Consider the following 18,279-nt stretch of genomic DNA (forward strand, 5'->3'; position numbering starts at 1 on the left):
TTGAATGACACTATACGTTTTTATTACATTCATTATAAAGATAATTACTACCTGAATAGATCAATACACGATTGATGCATACATCAGGATTTTATTGCGTGACGAAATTGTTAGTTTAGCTCGAGTTTGTTCACGGTGAATCATTTAAGCTTCTTAATAATTAATTGCAAAACAATTTGGATAATTTGCATTGGTTTTGAAGGTGAATAAAGCTATATCTTTGTTATAAAAAGCTTATTCTTTATATCTATGTTATATGAATAATACGTATCTTATTTTTCTTGACATTTTAAGTGTCGAAGTGAACACATAACACCAAAAAATGAATCAAGTGTAAACTGTCAATGTAGAAAATATTTGTAGTTTAATTTTATAATTTAACTATTATAATATGTCTAAAAATCGTAGTTGTATTGCATTGTCTTAAAAGTATGAAGAATTGTATAACATACTTGTGAGTTAATACAAGATATTTTACTTTTACATTGTAAAGGGTTATGAGAAACATTTTATTAAACAAGTTGACTATGTTAATGAATAAAAAACAAAATTAATGGCATATATTTTAGATAATGTTAAAGACTATAATTCCATACATGCTCAACACTAAAAGCCTTGTTAGTATGTCTAACAAAGGTCATGCAGTACATCACGATAAAATGATCTTCTGCCTACATTATATAATAGTATTATGAAGCAATCACAAATACTAAATGCCAGTGGACCGTATATTTCGTAAAATATGAAGCAATGAAAAATAAACGTTATGTAGGCTTACGTCTAATTTATTGACATCTCTAAGCATAAACTAGGTACTAACTATTTTTGTTGTAAATATGTGTGATAATAGGATAGAGAGAGAAATGGGGTATTATCATGTCTCTTTACATTTCAAGAAAAGATTTTGATAACACACAAACACTAAAATTTAAGTTAGATGTAGTACAAACACGAATCAAGTGTCAACTATCATTTGTCAAATATCATATCGTATCGTGTCATCGTAACAGTATCAACAAGAACCAACATGAAATATATTTGATAAAAAAACTACCATTTCTCGATTAAATTTCAAGGATGCGACATCCGTAGTAGACGACAAAAAAATTCAATGAACGCCAATGAAAGGAAATAAGGAATTCTTGGAGGCGGCAGACAGCCCAGTACTTAACAATTAATATTACGCACTCCTCGCCCACGTTGCTAACAATTAACTTCCTGCTTAAATAATAGCTTAACGTTGTGTCTACCCACTTGTTCAACTTTAACCTAGAACAGTTGAGTCCTAGTCATCTATTTACAGCTTATATAGCCAATAATCCTACAGAGAATTGTATCTTATTACGGCCATACGATGCGCAGAAGCAATGAGAATTTGATCGTGGTAATTCAAAGCGATCACGTGGCCGTTCAACCAGATGGACCGATAACGTGAAATACTCATCGTCCTCAATGTACATCATCGTAAGAAAGCCGCTGGTAAGAAACCGTTGGAAACAGATAGTCCGCTCCAGACCCTTGATGACCATGACGCTCAAACATGAGCTGCCGATTAGGGAGAGATGGCCAAAATTTACTAAAAATATTAAAACTTATATTGTGATTTTATAAAATTACCCGATAGCCTATTGCTACATTTTTAAATGAATGATATTACCCTTATACTTTCTCTCCGGCAAAAAAACAAATGGATAGTAACTAGTAAGCGGGGAATGCGAGCTCGTTGACGCTGGACGTAACTCATCGACTGTATTGTCGTCGGAGGTATTAAATAAATTATGTTTAATTTAACTAAATAATTGATAACTAGGACTATTTATTTCTTTTTGTTTGTACACCAAATTCCAGAAAGATGTCCCTTAATGTTCAACATTATTTCTTCAAAGTGGGCTTTCAAGTATTACAAGAAATAATCACTCAACAAGCATTCAATCTTGTATGAGAGAAAAAACACTTTCATCTATGTAATGTTATTTAGAACTAAATGCGGCAGATCCTGTTGCAGGTGGCACGATGTAAACATGTGATTTGTCAATAACATGCATCCCAATGCAATAATACTTATTGTATGCATTCGTCATAGTATCTACACAATGTTCTTGTTCCTTCGAATCATGGGCAACTTGACACCAACATTAACAATACCACCATATAGAATTTCTAATTTATTAGCTTTTGTATGCGAATTGGTTCGCAATAAATGTAATGGGAAAAAAGCGTGACGTTGATTTCTTAATCCCAAAGGCTTTCTATATGAACACTATTTCCATTATATTAGTATTAATGCAGCAGTGATGGGCTAGTGGCTTCATCGTGAGACTGTGACATCAGTTGTCCCTGAGACCAACCCGGAGGTCGTAAAATCGATCCCCATCAATCGACTCACTTACTTGGCTCTCTTACACAGTGTGTGTCAGGCACAAGATCACCTACAGATGATCATGTAACAGATTGTAACGATACTGATGTATTTATTTTTATTTCTTTATAAATTATATTTTATGTAAAATGATTTTTCGTGCTACTAAATAAATATCTTAAACTTGATCAAGAAAGCCTAAAGTTATATTATAATTGAGTAGTATTAAAAATTGGCTCGCCCAACTTTCCGTTTTCCTTATAAAGTTTATGTCGTAACAAGATGATTTACTAAAATTCCTGCGGCCTTAAGAACTAACAATGTTCGGGCGTAGGCGGCTGCGACAAGTGATAAGCATAATCGGAACGTGAATCAGTATTTGAGAAAATTTAATACCAAGTTCACAGACGTTTAAATTCAAACGGTCAGAAAAAATGTAATCTATCTACATCCTTTTATACTTTTGTGAAACTAAGTGTGGAATAAATATAAAATAACTATCTATCTGAGGCACTTGATTTTAGAACGTAAAAAAGTTGTCACTTTTCTTATCATTTGTTTATTTCTTAGAATATAATTATAATAATTACAACCAGATTTGTTTTTTTTTTATTTATGTCACGAATGCGACAAATGCATATCAATATAAAATATAAAACTATTATATTTTATTCATCTTAATAATTTGATTTTATTTACGACAGATAAAGAATTTGTTTGTTTATCATACGCCTAAATTTTACCTGACCGATATACAAACACTAATCAGGAGAAAATATAATGATAACTAACATTTAATTTTGCCACTAATTTATTTGTGCTTTTTTATTACTAACAAAAACTTTTTAGTAAAGTGATTTGAATTTAAACAGAAAACCTTTTCTAAATATGATTTGACACACTACGTTTATACTTTTAAACCAGTAGTTATATTGTGTATGAACATCGCCCTAAACCTAATAAAGCACTGATATCTTACCGCCATAGGTCACAATAAAAGTAATTGTCCTAAACGTGGGCGACCCATTGTTTTTCATGTTACGTGATACTTCAGAATTTGTTACGAATTCGCTTACGAAATATTTTAAAATGCAAGGTTAATGCTGTTCTTTTAATATTTAAAATATATGTCTGTCAAACAAAAAATATTAATTGATTTTTATTATATTTTAAAAAAGTGTCTGCACTGGGCAGGCCTGAAGTTTGAACAGAATCTCATAAGAATGTTGTTGTTGCATTTTGAATTAAGTTATGTTTTTCGGGAAATTGAAACCAAAACACTTTTCTTTTTATTTATTTATTTGACATCTTACAGCTAACATACATATTACAAAACAAAACACTAAGGGTCTGTTTCACAATGTTCGGATAAGTTCCTAATAAGCTGTTTATTACTTATTGATAGGATAAACAGTATTTTTGCGTTTCACGACTGTCAGATAGCGCTATTATTATCTAGCTATATATTATCCATCCATACATTGTGAAACGGGCCCTTAGACAGTTTAAAATCCAAAACAGATTACATAGCTAAACAATATATGTATATGAAACAGATACTATAGGTGACTTACCTATAGTATCTGTTTCATGTATCAATATATCATAAAACTGAAATTTAACATTAAACAAACGAAATCAGATTTGAATAAAAAACAATTTCATTGCGTTTATTGTGTTATAATTAATACATTTAAATATATGATAAGTCTATATAAAACTCCATATTAATAAAATCTAGATGAACGATTTTTTGGTCCGTGTTATGTAATCTAAATTTAAGACGTTATGTGATCGTTGGTTTCATATCATAACATCTGTTAAACCTTTGTTGGACTTATTTGGATACGGAAGTAACGATCGATTTTAAATCGGCACTAATTTGATATTGTAGATTATAACGTTTAATCGTTTTTAAATAAAATTTTATAATAGTTGAGTATAGATACATTACAATAATAAAGTCAAAGTCAAAATTTATTTATTCATATAGGTAACATAATGTACACTTATGAACGTCAAAAATAGTAATATTAAATGAATCTAATTTTAAATTTACTGCCAGTTCTCAAATCAAGGGCGTTTTAGAGATGAATTTGAAAAGTCGAAAACTTAGGAACTTATGAGTAAATAATTGAGTTAGCTTGCCAGCGAAATTTAATTATAAAAGAAACTGTAATGAACTTTAAAGGTAGGCTTATGTTAGGAGAGCGAAACTCGTTTATTCTGTAATAAAATACATTTAAAATATTAATAAATAATGTATAGAACTTTTATCAATATAACAATAGCCATAATATAGTATAACAGCTATTGTCGCATGACATTTCGGGTACATACGACCTCAATAGTTTTTACTCTGTGAATGAAACGCTGTAACACACTGACCGCTATTCGTCTGCTGACATAACGGACGTTCCGTTACAAGGCATCGGTCGACTCTTCAATACAATTGTATTGTCGCTTCTGATTTGCTGATTCGCTTGTCATAACTACTACATATTGTAGATGTCCCACGCATTTTCGTACTTTTAATTAGAAATATTGTCTATATATAAAAGTGTCGAAGAAAGACCATAACTCTCCAATAACTTCGATAATAACGTTGATATTAAAATCCTGAGTAGTTAAGTAGTTTTAGTTAGCACATACAATTTTTTTTGGCCTCAACGCCAAAAACATTTGAATGACCGATGGACTTTTCTTTCTAAGGCAAAAATTGACACTAGATGTCGTGTGACACATATAGATATATGTATACCTACTTGCCGATTAGGAAGAAGTATTCACGATACATAAACAGAAATTTGATGTAAACCTTGTACGTTTTTTGTAACTTTTACGAAAATATATAGAACATTTAATCCATATTTTAACTCCTTGATACCACTCCTACCTAAAACAGAGACACAAAATATGTATGTTATGCCTTTTTTTATTCCATAAATCTCATAATTTCTTCAACCTCCTTTTCGAACTCGAGACCTCAGTTCCTCCGTAGTACAGGCACTGGACTAAGACTAGACTAGCCATCTAATGTATAAAGATTCAGAAACATGACAGCCTCTGACTCCCGTACATGAAAAATGTATAGGATTTTGACATACGCATAGTTCGCCCAAAGTATATCTCTTCCAAAGACAGTACTCAGTACAGCGCTTACTAGTTGTTAGTGTACCTACTGTATTTATCAACGTGTATTTCGTAACCCAATAAATATAGTGTTCAATAATATTAGGAAACAAGTGTAGCGTAACGATTACTCTTACCCTAATAAGCGATTGTCAAAGTGCTCCAGTTTCTTGCCGGTCCACTGGTACCAGTCCGACCACGCCTCGCAGTTTATAAACTTTAATATCGTAACAGATTTTTCATTGCGTTTAAACACAAATATTTCAAGTTAGTACAATGAAAATATAATCATGAATGAAGAACTTTTATAATTATTTTTTTATTATTACAGTTTACGAAACAAATAATTTACTAATTTGTGTTTTAATTAACTCACCCAGCTGGCTATGCGACCTAAACAGTGAATTAGCCTCCAGAACTAGAAACTTCAAGACTCGTATTGTTCCACCTCACGCCAATTGCTGGCTTTCAGCTGCAGCAGGGCCTCCTCCGCTCTTAATCGAAATCGATCCGGCGGTTGGTTAACCTCCAGACGACTCTCTTTCTTTTGACGACCATTTTCGGCCTCAGGATTTTAGGGGTTTCATAATACACAAGGCATATTTTGCCATCCGTTTTGTCTCTCTTGCTTGCCTATTTAACTCTCTTGCTGACGATTTTTGTAAAGCACTCGATCAAGTTACGAAAATAACGTAATTTTTTAATCTGTTATACAATTTAAATGTAGAGAGAGTGAGAATATGGTTTTAACAGGTATTTCTGATACTCATCTTATTTCCATATATTGAACATGAAAAAAAGGTCTACAAAGTAAATTGCTCCAGTATTGATCCGACTTAATATAAAAATTAAACAATATATTAAACGTTTTACAATAATACCTTAACGGTGTCAGAATATAACAGTTTGAGTATATTTAATACAATAAAAGCAAAAATTCGCCGTCATATTTTTATAGAACTAGTAGGACGCACATAGACAATTACACTACCTGAAGGCGTCCACAATATCTATAATTATATATATTACTTAGTTGTCAAGCATTTAATATGTTGATAAACAATTTGTACTAACTTTTAACCACATTTAACAGAAATATCAATTAATGTAATACAAATTTCACTTAAGAATCAATATGATCTTTACTTTTTCTATTCATTGCCAATACAGATCTATATATTTCAAATTACATAATAGCTCATATATTTAGTTCATATATCTTAAGGCAATTACAACCTACTTCCTAAGCTATTAACTTTGTAAAAAGTGGATCATTTTTCATTGTAATATTTAATCGCTCTTGCGAAGTGTGCTGTACGGAACCCTCGAATATAATTATTTGTGTAGATAAATGTCGAAATACTATTGTTGAATTGATGATGCGCCTGAGAATATTTCAAACTATTGTTCTCTTGAGTTAAACAATGTACAAAGTTGTAATATATCGATGTACACCTACGAATAAAAACACTGATATAAACTTGTAACATTTTCCGTGGTTGGGTTATAGCCATATAATAAAATCCCTTTATTCGCTGACCTTTTTGACTTACATGCTATTATTATAAAATAGTAGTATTCTTATATCTAATTCACGTATCAAAATAATAAATTTATTAGTAACCACTTTGGTCAGGTTGTCTGTCGACATAGGTCTCCCCCAATAGATTTCACGTCTCCATATTATCCTTGGCAGACCTTCACCATCATTTCGGTAGATCGTCCTCACATATTTTTCTTTTCCCATTCCTCGGGTACCTCTGGTCGTATATTCATTAGCATTCTGATCTATACAAGGTGTAATGGTTTCAGCTTACAAACATTTTGTTAAATAAAATAACTTGGCGATTAAAAAGAGTGGAGAATAGATTATTGCCAGTTCTTATCGTCCGTTCAATGCCCTGGATTTGAGAAGTGGCAGTAAATGTAAAAGTAGCATTTAATATATATTTATTTATTGACGTACGTTGTGTTTCCAAAATTAATAAATGATTTTGGATTTGAATTTGCAGAATTAAGTTATAATTCAACCGTAAAACCACTGAAATATTCAGTTAAAGCGCCATCTCTGTTTCGTTTAAGAAGCAAAAAAAATACGCTGCTCTTACGAATTCCGCTTGGAATAACGTTACTAGAAATATTGCACACATCCAATTTTAAGTAACTAAAATATATTATGGCGTTATTTGTACAATTTGGTTTATGGTAATACAGGTCATTGCTGCTTATATTTTAACAGGCGTTTCAAATCTCGGTCAATTATAAAATAATTGATTTTTAATAATTTTAGATTTATTTTTTCACCCGGAGACTCCGAGTCAGACTCCCAAAAAAAAAAAAGACAAAGTGGAAGACAAAGCTTACTAGAGTCAAATTAAAATTAAGCCTTTTTCATTTCCGTATCCTGATGATCCATTTTAAATGTTCTAGTATTTGCCTGTAGATTTGTGTCCTCTTCCAACAAATTCCAGATGTCACTTTGCCAATAGTCTGCCAGTCTTTTCCGGCTGTTGTTGCCAGCCCACTCTTCCAGTATAGAGGAACATTATAATGTAACGATTTGATTAGTCACTGGTGTGATTTTGTTATATATTAATTATTATAATTGGAATTTCAGATGCGGCGGCAGGGTCGGCTATCGGCTGGCGGCGCGCTTATGGTGCGTTCCGCCTCTGCCCTACAAGGTAAGTTTTACATCTTCAATGGCCATATCAAATAAAATAATAATAAAGAAAAACATTTACTATAAAATATAAAAACAATATTAAATTAAGTTAGCTTAGAAAAATTCACCGGGTAGATTATCAAACATGTCACCAAGAAAAATACCACGTGAGATCACATATCTGCCTGATTGCGTGCCTGATATCCTAGGATGTTTATAAAATGTCAATGAAAAAATTTTGAGGAAACCAAAAAGTCGACGGCGTGTTCAGGAGGCTGATCACCTACTTTTCAAATAGATTGACAAATTTAATACATATTCAATTACATACAATTCAAAACAAATAACATAATACATAAAAATATATCCAATAACTAACCTTAAAATTTAATTATTAAAAAACATTATTAAAAGGAGTCCCTTTAGGCAAGGTTCCGAAGATACTGGCAGCGTTCCCCCTTTGAATAGCTAGACTAATTCTTTGTGCGAGGTAATTCTCTGTTAATTGACAAATTATTATGATTAAACAGAGATAGAAATCTGAGGCTCAGACCTAAAAAGGTTTTAGCGCCACTGATTTATTTATTTTTGATGTTATACTTATAGCCTGTTTATAATTTCAGTTTGGCTGTGGTTGCTGCTCTTTGTATTTCAAAACGAATTCCGGATATCGAGATCCATACAACCTGGGGTATGTATTTGCCATGACGTGACTTTTAAAGTAGAGGTAGTTCATGTACAATCTAAAAAAAATATGATGAATCACTACTGCATATAAGCCATAATTGTATTCTAGATTATTCATGCTATGTTATTTTTTATATTTATACTAGCTGACCCGGCAAACGTTGTTTTGCCATGTTTTTGTGCCAAAAAATTAAAGTTTATAATTAACAAAAAAAAATTTAGGGGTGGACCACCCTTAACATTTAGGGGGATGAAAAATAGATGCTGTTTGATTCTCAGACCTACCCAATACGCACACAAAATTTCATGAGAATCGGTCGAGCCGTTTCGGAGGAGTTCGGTTACTAACCCCGTGACACAAGAATTTTATATGTATATTAGATGTTTTCTTGAGCTAATTCCCCGACTATATTTTCGTCAGAGTTTGTATTGTAAGTTGGTATTTCTGTTTCAGTATTTGGATTTCGACAATCTCCCTGAAACGAATTTCACATGTACTGGCAAAGTAATTGGTGGATATTATGCAGACTTAGAAACATCCTGTCAAATGTTTCACGTGTGTACGGTGGGACAACAGGATGAACCTATGGATATCAAGTTCCTTTGCCTAAATGGTACCGTTTTTGATCAGGTAATAATTATAACCTATGTATAACCAAATTGTTTCTTCATCTTATCTATAATATTGTAAACATTATATATTGGTATCGATTATTAAAATCAGTTTAGTAGGATTCTTTTAATGATTTATTAACATATTTTTTTAATTAGCTTATTCGTTTTGTACGGTTTCTTAAATCCTTCGGGCTTTCAATATAAAACAATTGGATTTTTTTTAGAAAGATGTCAACAAAAGTCTGAAGTAAAACAGTGCTTTAGAAACATTCATATATCATCCTTATAAATTATAATTTCAGGAAACGCGTGTCTGCGAAAGAGTCGATGAAGTTGACTGCACTAAGTCTGAAAAATTTTACAGTTTAAATTTAGAATTATATGGAAGTACAGCACCACCTATTATACCACCAGAACCAAAACCCGTTGTGACCGAATCGAATAAACAATCCAAAACGAGTACGGAGACAGATCCGTATTCAAAGGATTCATCGACTTACTCAGATAAAACGCAAAATCAAACGACAGAAACTGTAGACTCAACCGAAGATCCACTACAGGAAGTGAACAAAGATGAACATACACAACATATTAAATATAGACCTTCGCAAACGACTACAGTGAAGGAAGAAGAAGGTACTTATAAAAATGTCTCAGTTTATTTTTCTTCTGTAAACCAACCGTTATAATTGTGTATAGGCAATTGGAAATCCCTAACTATGAATAATTAAGGCCTAATGATAGACATATACAACATTAATATTATATTTATAGTATTTCCTAGGGAATCTTACATGACAAACTTAATTAGTTTTCTCGTGTTCTAGTTCAAATTTTTACATTGAACGTAAGATTTAATGACTGCATCAGTTTAATATATCATAACTTATTTCATTAAAGTGTTTTTTTTTTTATTTCAGAATACGAAGAAGGAATAGATGACGAATACGAAGATGATTATTCTCACCTGCTTTCAACAACAACTCGAGAACCAATTACGACTACATCTACGACAACAAAACGTCCATTATCTAGCACAACTTTGGCATCAACTAGCCATTCGCCGATACCACACATTATTTCATCTTCTCCCAAACTATCGTCAATATCGCCACCTTCCTATTCAACGGTGGCACCAACATTTAACCCCTCATCTACTTTGGATCCATCATTACTCTCACCTCAGGAATTTATCTATCGACATCGAGGCCCTGGTGCTGAAGCCATATCTTTCCAAAGACAAAGTTTTCGTCCAGCAGATGGTGTTTACATAACACACGCTCCCTCGCAACAATTCGATCACTTTCAATATGAGTCATCAAGAACTGTTCCGCGACCAACAGCATCACGCCCAATTCCTTTTGTGCAGCGGCCCCAACCAGCCCCATTTCGAGCAACAACTGTAGATCCACGAAATCAATTATTAAGACCCGGGCCATCGCCGCAAGTGCCTGAGCGCCATGAAATATCTATAAAACAGCAACCTAAACCATATCCATCACCATTGCCATCACAACACCCATTGCCATTTAACCCTTTCTATTATGACCGAAAACGAAGTGAAGATTCTAGTCCAGAGGAACAATCTTCTTTATCAGCTCGGTCTGTAGCACCGATAACAGAAACGAAACGACCTCCGCTGAAGCCAAAAAGCCCACCACGAGTTATAGTCACTGCTAGTGCATCTGTGAGCGATAGCAATGGAAAACGGTTGAATTATACTGTCGGAAATGTAGTTAGTGCTGTCAAGCCAATAGTAGCAATTAATTATGACGACTATAAGGAGACGGATTCCATTTTTGATCCATTCTTTTTGGATGTACCAAAACTCCAAGCACGGCGCAAGACTCGATCTAATAAAAATAGACAAATTTTTACCGTTTCGGAAACTGCAACCATTTCTTCTATTGAAGGATCAAATAAGAAGCCCAAAGCAACTTTGTCACCCGTCACTCACCGAGCGACTACCTCAAAACATTCAACTGAAACACCCAAACCGACGACAACAGTTACATGGAACCCTGAAGACTATGTCGACGACAACTATGAACCACATGCATATATACCACCATTAGCAGTTCTGTTAAGTCATGATAATAAAGTAAGAAACAAAGACAAACACTCAGTTAAAGAAGTGATTGGGGATCGGGCCCCACAAAGTTTGAAAGTGATACGCATTGAACTATCCAAACCGACACAATCTGCTATGCAGACAATCTCTAGTCAAACTGCGGGTTCTGAGGTTGTACCCACAAATGCCTCGCCTTCACCCCTTGAAGCGCCCGCTTGTGAAAAATCGCGCTCAAATGACTGTCGGAATCGTGCCTAATTATTTTAAGGATTAGCTCACTTTGAAATAGATAAGTAGTTTCATATTTATATAGCTAGTGAATTTAATTTCAGTTTTAAACTTTTCTTGTGTAAAATCTGCTTTCTTTTTATAAGTAGTAAATTTGGCTGGAATGCACATAATATGCTCCATACAACGTGTATATAGACAATAATTCGATCGATTCATTTCTAAATTATTATGATATTATGTCCTGTTTTTGACCAAGTTTAATTTGTATACATAATTTTATAAAAACAAAACTGTAAATATTACCAACATTATAAATAAAATAAATGCTAAGATTCATATTATTTTTTAGTTTCATTTTAAATACAACAAATGTATGTATTTTGTTTTCAACTATTTAATATATTTTATTTATATTCAAACTTTAACTAACAGCAACCTTATATATACCCTTGATATCTTATATACCTATCAAATCTTTGAAATTTTCCACCAATCTTTAGCAATGACCCAAAAATTACTTTTTACAGTCCTTATGAAATTCAATAGAAATTATTTACTAACTTACTCTTTAGTGTCGAATTTCATATACAAATCCTTATTTAAAAAAACATTTTGACTTTGTCTTTCATACAAACAATTCTATAAATTCAAGAGGGTTGTAAACGTATTAAGTTGTATAAAAGTATTATAGTAATTTTAATTAAAAAACATGTCGGACAGCAGCATAATGAGTGTAAGAGAATTGATTGACTCTGCGTTTGGCGAACGCGAGGTGAGAAATTACAAACATAATATTCGCTATAGATAATTTTTAAACAACAGAATAATTACAACAATAACTTTAAACTACTTTTCTTTTAGACTAATACCATCCACTTCAAACTTATTCAAACTATTTTATTCATTCTTGCAAGACAATTAAGATTGCTCGAGAGACGCGTGAGCTTGGTTGCACCGATGCTTGTTCCATCGGAATCAAGCTTGTCTATAAGAGAAGTAAAAATAAAAGCCAATGTTAAAAAGAAGAAGAGAATGCAATCACCATCTGGTAAAGGAAGCGTTAAAAAAATCTTATTGAAATCATCTTCTACCAAAACTCAGCCTGCTGGAGTAAAAAGTATTAGTGGCCAATTAACGAGTTCAAAAATGCCAATGTCATCAACTAAACTATCCTCCGAACTCACTACTACATCGTCTACTAAAACGTCCTCGGATCCCACTAAGACTTCTTCCAGTAAAACGACTTCAGATCCCACGAAAACTTCTACGAGCAAAACTACTTCTGAACCCACAGAGTCATCTTCTAGTAAAACGACTACAGACCCCACTAAAACCTCTTCAAGCAAAACCACGTCTGATCCCACACAGTCATCATCCAGTAAAACGACTTCAGACCCTACGAAGTCTTCTTCAAGCAAAACCACTTCTGATCCCACGCAGTCAACGTCAAGTAAATCTACCTCTGACCCTACGAAATCTTCATCTAGCAAAACAACTTCGGATCCAACGCAATCATCATCAAGCAAAACTACTTCTGATCCCACTAAAACTTCATCTGACAAAACTACCTCAGATCCAACTCAGTCCTCATCAAGCAAAACTACTTCTGATCCAACTCAATCCTCATCAACCAAAACCACTTCCGATCCAACTCAAACCTCATCAAGCAAAACCTCTTCCAATCCAACTAAAACCACTACAACTACTAAAAGTAGTACAGAGCCATCTTCTTCTTTAAAGACGTCGACGGAAAAATCATCTTCCTCCAGAACCAAATCAACTTCAAAATCTACCTCAAGTGAAGATAAAAGAGGGAAGGTATTATATACCTTTTTAATTTCTAGCCTGACCTAGCATATAAAATTTAACTGTAAATAAATCTGGTATTTAAATAAAATTTATAACAGGATTTCTTCAACATGCTGCAAACCATTGAAGAACAAAGAGAACGAGAGATTAGAATTATACACCAGGTGCAACTTGAGGAATTTTTGTTTTTTTTTGCTTTCGTTTCAGTTGGGGTCCCATTGAAAATTTTATTTTCATTGTTTTTACATAGGTGACATTTACTTCACTTATTCGCATTGATTTCATTGGTAAGTTATTTCATAGTTTGTTTGGTCTCTAAGGAAATTCGCATTAATATTTATTTTTAATGCCAAAAAGTACCTACAACTTCTAGTTTGATAAAAGTAGTTTTAATATCTTAAGTGTGTAACTTGCAGAGAGCTGATTCACACGAAGAAGGCATCAAATCCCCTGCCCCAATGGCTTCCTTAGATACAATGGGTAAACAAAATAAAAATATAATTGCTATTGTTTATATATTTGTTCTTATTAACGGTTGACATATTTTTCAGAAGTTCAATATGAAAAACTATTAGTTGGTAAGTGGAGTAAATTAAAGTAATTTTTATTGGAATGGTTATAATTGACTATCGTTATAATTTGTAGTTGAACGTGTACCTCCGGATGAATCCAAAGCTCGAGGAAGAGGTAATATTGTTTACAACCATTTATAAAAAATAAAGTGGAGAAATTAATTAAATTGTATTTATATAGGAAGACAAAGAAAATCGTCTGGAATTTCTGTAGTAACTCAAGGGCAGTTCGAAGAATTAGCTGCAGCTGTACGTGAGATCCAATATAAATTTGGTGCTACGGGAAAAGCTGAATTTCTTGAAAATGCTGAACTCATGCAAGAGCTAAGACGTGGGGCTTCTTTAACTGATGCAATGGCTGCGCTCCAACTATCGGCGCGTTTAGAAGCTGCAGAGAAAACTCTGCAGCACATGATTTCACTTGTAACTGATTTGGCGGCAAGAAAAGGAGTCAATTTAGATTTTACCGATAACCAGGTTTGCAAACATTGTACACTTCTGTGTTTTTTGTACGCAAAACAAGGAATCTTAACGAAACAGTTTACCAAATATTTATACTTTTAGTACATACCTATTTGAAATATCTTATTATAGAAGCGTTTTTAATTTCCTTTTTAAGATACTAGAAACTCAGCAAGTGTCTGAAAAACCGTCACAAACATCAGCAACAAAATCTACTAAATCTTCTAAATCGTCTAAATCTGGAAAATCTGGAAAATATGAAAAATCTGGAGAACCATCGACGCGGCCATCGGTGGTTATATCAACTACAACGATGCCGTTACCAGAATCAACAGTAGATGAGCAAGAAACAATACCTCCAATATCTGCAGAAGAAGCAATAGAAATTGAATTGAAACAGTCCAAGTTAAAACAAAATCTGATTACGTCTGAAGATCTCGAGTAAGTAATAGAAGTACTATTTATTAATTCTCTTTTTATACTTTTATAAATTCAATATTATCTATTGTAGAAATGCATTGAAAGAGTTAAGTGATGGAATATTAAAGGCTGTGGGTAATATTACTACAAAAACTGTATCGAACGCTGAGCAAGCTTATAAAACTGCGAGCAAAATAGGCAAGTACGAAATACCTAGGGTCAATAATTTAATATTCGTATTATTAAATTAATTTTCTAATTATAATTTTAGAAGGGAAATTAAATAAAGCTCTAGACCTTGGAGATCGTATGGATGAATTAGAATCAATTGTATCAAAATATGTAGAACAAATCAACATCATGGATACTAACCTCTCATCACAAGTAATTAAATCACAATAATAACATAGTGAATTTCTTAAGTTCTTATGTGCAGTAATCCTTTTAAAATACAGATGACGAACTACCAAGAGCAATTAACACAAATGCAGCATGATCTAGAATCCGGACTGGAAACTATGGCCGAATCAATGGCTAACTCGGGTGGCGATACTGTGGGTTAGATAAATTTAATTTGCGTTTCTTAAATATAGACACATCGCTTATAAATCAACAGATAGATATGCTATAGAGCCAAAAGTGTCCTTGAGATTGTCCTTACAAATACTACTTTCTTCCTTAACAGCCGTTGCAGAGTTAAATGCCCATTTCACTGATTTACAAGTTGACTTCGATAACACTCACACGAAACAAAAAGAGTTGCAAGAATATCAGGACTCTATAGCTTTGGATTTACAAGTAAATATACTAAGTTTTACAGACATACAATTTCTCGATTTTAACGATATGATATGTTGAAGTTTACCTACCCACTTATTTTATTTTGTAATTTAAGAAAAATAAAAATTATTTATTTGTCGATGAGATGTTAAGTGTGAGTTATATAATATTTAATTATTTTTAATAGGGATTGTTAAAGCAAATAGAGATGCTTCGTGAAACAAAATCGGATCGAGATGAAGTTGCTGATGCACTTCGTGATAAAGCTGGCCTCGGGGCTTTGAATGGTCTTGTTACTTTACAACAGTTTAACGCTGTGCGTGGAGACTTTGAGAAACGAATCGGTGCAGCTTACGATAAATTCAATAATCAAGAGATTATTTGGCAAGTTAGTGTTATTGTTTTAATTGTATGTAGCAGTATTTAACAGACTAATTCCTGGGTAATGAAAAAGTAAAACTAAAGCCGAAACGATAGAGCTTCTTTTTTGATTGTAGTTGAGTCAATAACAATCCCGAACAACTGGTAATGTTGCTTTAGCTTAATTGTTGAAAGAATTGAATACGATCTGTCGGTAATATGCTTTTAAACTAAGAGGTCGGTTGTAAAAGTCTTTTTTTCAGAAAGCCATAGACGATTTGCTTCGTGAGCTTCATGAAAAAGCTGACATAGTCCAAGTAATGAGTTTACGCGATGACATACAGAATAACTTAGACAAACTTGCAAATAGAATTCGTTTGATGTTGGATATCGTAGGAGAACCGCGTTCAGCTGCAGTCTCTAGAAAACTGTTTCGTGATTCGAACTGTTTATCTTGCTCGACCCCTGCTAATATGAATATTGAGGAAGCTAACAAAATACCTATGCTTCCTGGATTTAAAACTAAACGGCCTCCTACAATTGGCGCTGAAGACGAATCAAAACCAAAGGAAAGCGGAGACTATATTTGCTATCCTGGTCAACCAGTACGCCACCCGATAGATGAAAGGTTAAGAAAGTTAAAACACAAATTTAATCGTAATTTTTATAAACTAAGATGTGCTGTGTTACAGGGCCCATATGTGCCGTCGTTACTGTGGAGGATCTCATACAATGGTTCCCTCTTCTACCTTACCTAGAGGACCAACAGGGATGATAATAACTAATATGCCTCATAGTACATCTACAGGTCTGGGAACTGATGGAAAGGTTACCAAGTTTATCGTTTGAGGCTTATTATTATATGATAGTAGTTTTTTTTGGTGCTGTAAAATCATAGTGGTTTTTTATAGGTTTATCAGGTTGATGAAAATGTGAAAAAACCTTGCATTCCTTGTAATAAATCAAAAAGTTACATGAAGATGCCTGAACCATCAGAAGCGGATACAGGTTTCATGTCCACTTTATGATTTGTATTTTAGAAGTTCTATAAGGCGTACTTTAGGCATAGGATACAATTATGTCGAATATTTTGTTAAAGTTAATCAAAAGTTATGTACCTAGTTAGAAATTCCACCCGCATTATCTCCGCCTGTCGTTCCACAATTGAGATATGTGGAACCAGCTGCCCGCTAAAGTATTTCCGAACCAATTAGACTTAGGGCCCATCAAGAAAAGAGCGTATCAATTCTTGAAAAGCCGGCAACGCAATTGCGAGCCCTCTAACAGAGAGTATCCATGGGCGGTGGTATCACTTACCTTCAGGTAAGCCTCCTAACGGTCTGTATTCCATTATTTATATGCTCGATCATAAATTTACTTTCAAATCATGACTAAGTATTGCTAATGTTGTGATACAGTAACTGTTCTATTTTATGTATTGTGGATGCAAAGGGCACTGAAGCTACACTTCATATTTATAAAGTTCTGTTTTCAATGTTAGCACCGCGTGAGGGATCCGATATGCTGCCTTGGGATTATCAACAATTTGCTCAAGCGGAAGGGAATATTGATGTAACACCACCACCACCGTCGGAGGGATTTGATTAAATTTATATAATATCTATACACTTTTATAATAAATTTACCATATCTTAATATTATTTTTGTGACCTCAAACTAATGTATTATTTATTTTTGATCACACACGAGATCAAAAACAAAGTCCCTGATTTTAAAGTCAAATATGTCACGTCCATGTCCGAGTGAAAGCATTCCATTTGTGTCACAAATTTTACATTTTATGATATTGAACATTATGGATAATGTTGCCATATTTTGATCACTGTGAAAATATGGCAAAAATAATCTTATCTTAATATATATAAATCTCCTGTCACAATGTTTGTCCGCGATAGACTCCTAAAGTACTTAACCAATTTTAAATTAAAGTAGATGCTTTGTTCGTACATATATTCTCATCCATTCTCCAGTTAAGTTATACTTGGCCATGACAAATGGTGATTCTTGATCTATTTTAATAATTCTGGCTCCTTTGAGAAACCACTGGTTGTTGTTTTTAAAATAAATGTTACTGTAAAAAAACTGGTTATCTGCA

At 33.2% G+C, this 18,279-nt stretch overlaps 2 protein-coding genes across 2 annotated transcripts in view; both read left to right on the top strand.

Moving 5' to 3' along the window:
- LOC111000155 (mucin-5AC) overlaps window positions 1-12,073 on the top strand; it is a 39,888-nt gene extending 27,815 nt beyond the window's left edge. The window contains exons 3-7 of the mRNA XM_022269513.2: window positions 8,109-8,175; window positions 8,780-8,847; window positions 9,298-9,474; window positions 9,761-10,094; window positions 10,379-12,073. Coding sequence (XP_022125205.2) covers window positions 8,109-8,175; window positions 8,780-8,847; window positions 9,298-9,474; window positions 9,761-10,094; window positions 10,379-11,787 — 2,055 coding nt within the window. The 3' untranslated portion in view covers window positions 11,788-12,073. The remainder of the gene's footprint in view (window positions 1-8,108; window positions 8,176-8,779; window positions 8,848-9,297; window positions 9,475-9,760; window positions 10,095-10,378) is intronic.
- A 348-nt stretch (window positions 12,074-12,421) lies between these two features.
- LOC111000154 (serine-rich adhesin for platelets-like) lies at window positions 12,422-18,159 on the top strand. Its single transcript, XM_045629821.1, is given in 15 exon segments — window positions 12,422-12,532; window positions 12,622-13,578; window positions 13,986-14,049; window positions 14,121-14,147; window positions 14,215-14,618; window positions 14,761-15,044; window positions 15,115-15,221; window positions 15,295-15,407; window positions 15,479-15,581; window positions 15,709-15,821; window positions 15,991-16,191; window positions 16,427-16,791; window positions 16,856-16,991; window positions 17,075-17,171; window positions 17,665-18,159. Coding segments are annotated over 15 exon segments (3,141 nt in total). The 5' UTR covers window positions 12,422-12,469; the 3' UTR covers window positions 17,772-18,159.
- The last annotated feature ends 120 nt before the right edge of the window (window positions 18,160-18,279 follow it).

The sequence above is a fragment of the Pieris rapae genome, chromosome 10 (genome assembly GCF_905147795.1).
Source record: "Pieris rapae chromosome 10, ilPieRapa1.1, whole genome shotgun sequence".
NCBI lineage: Eukaryota > Metazoa > Arthropoda > Insecta > Lepidoptera > Pieridae > Pieris > Pieris rapae.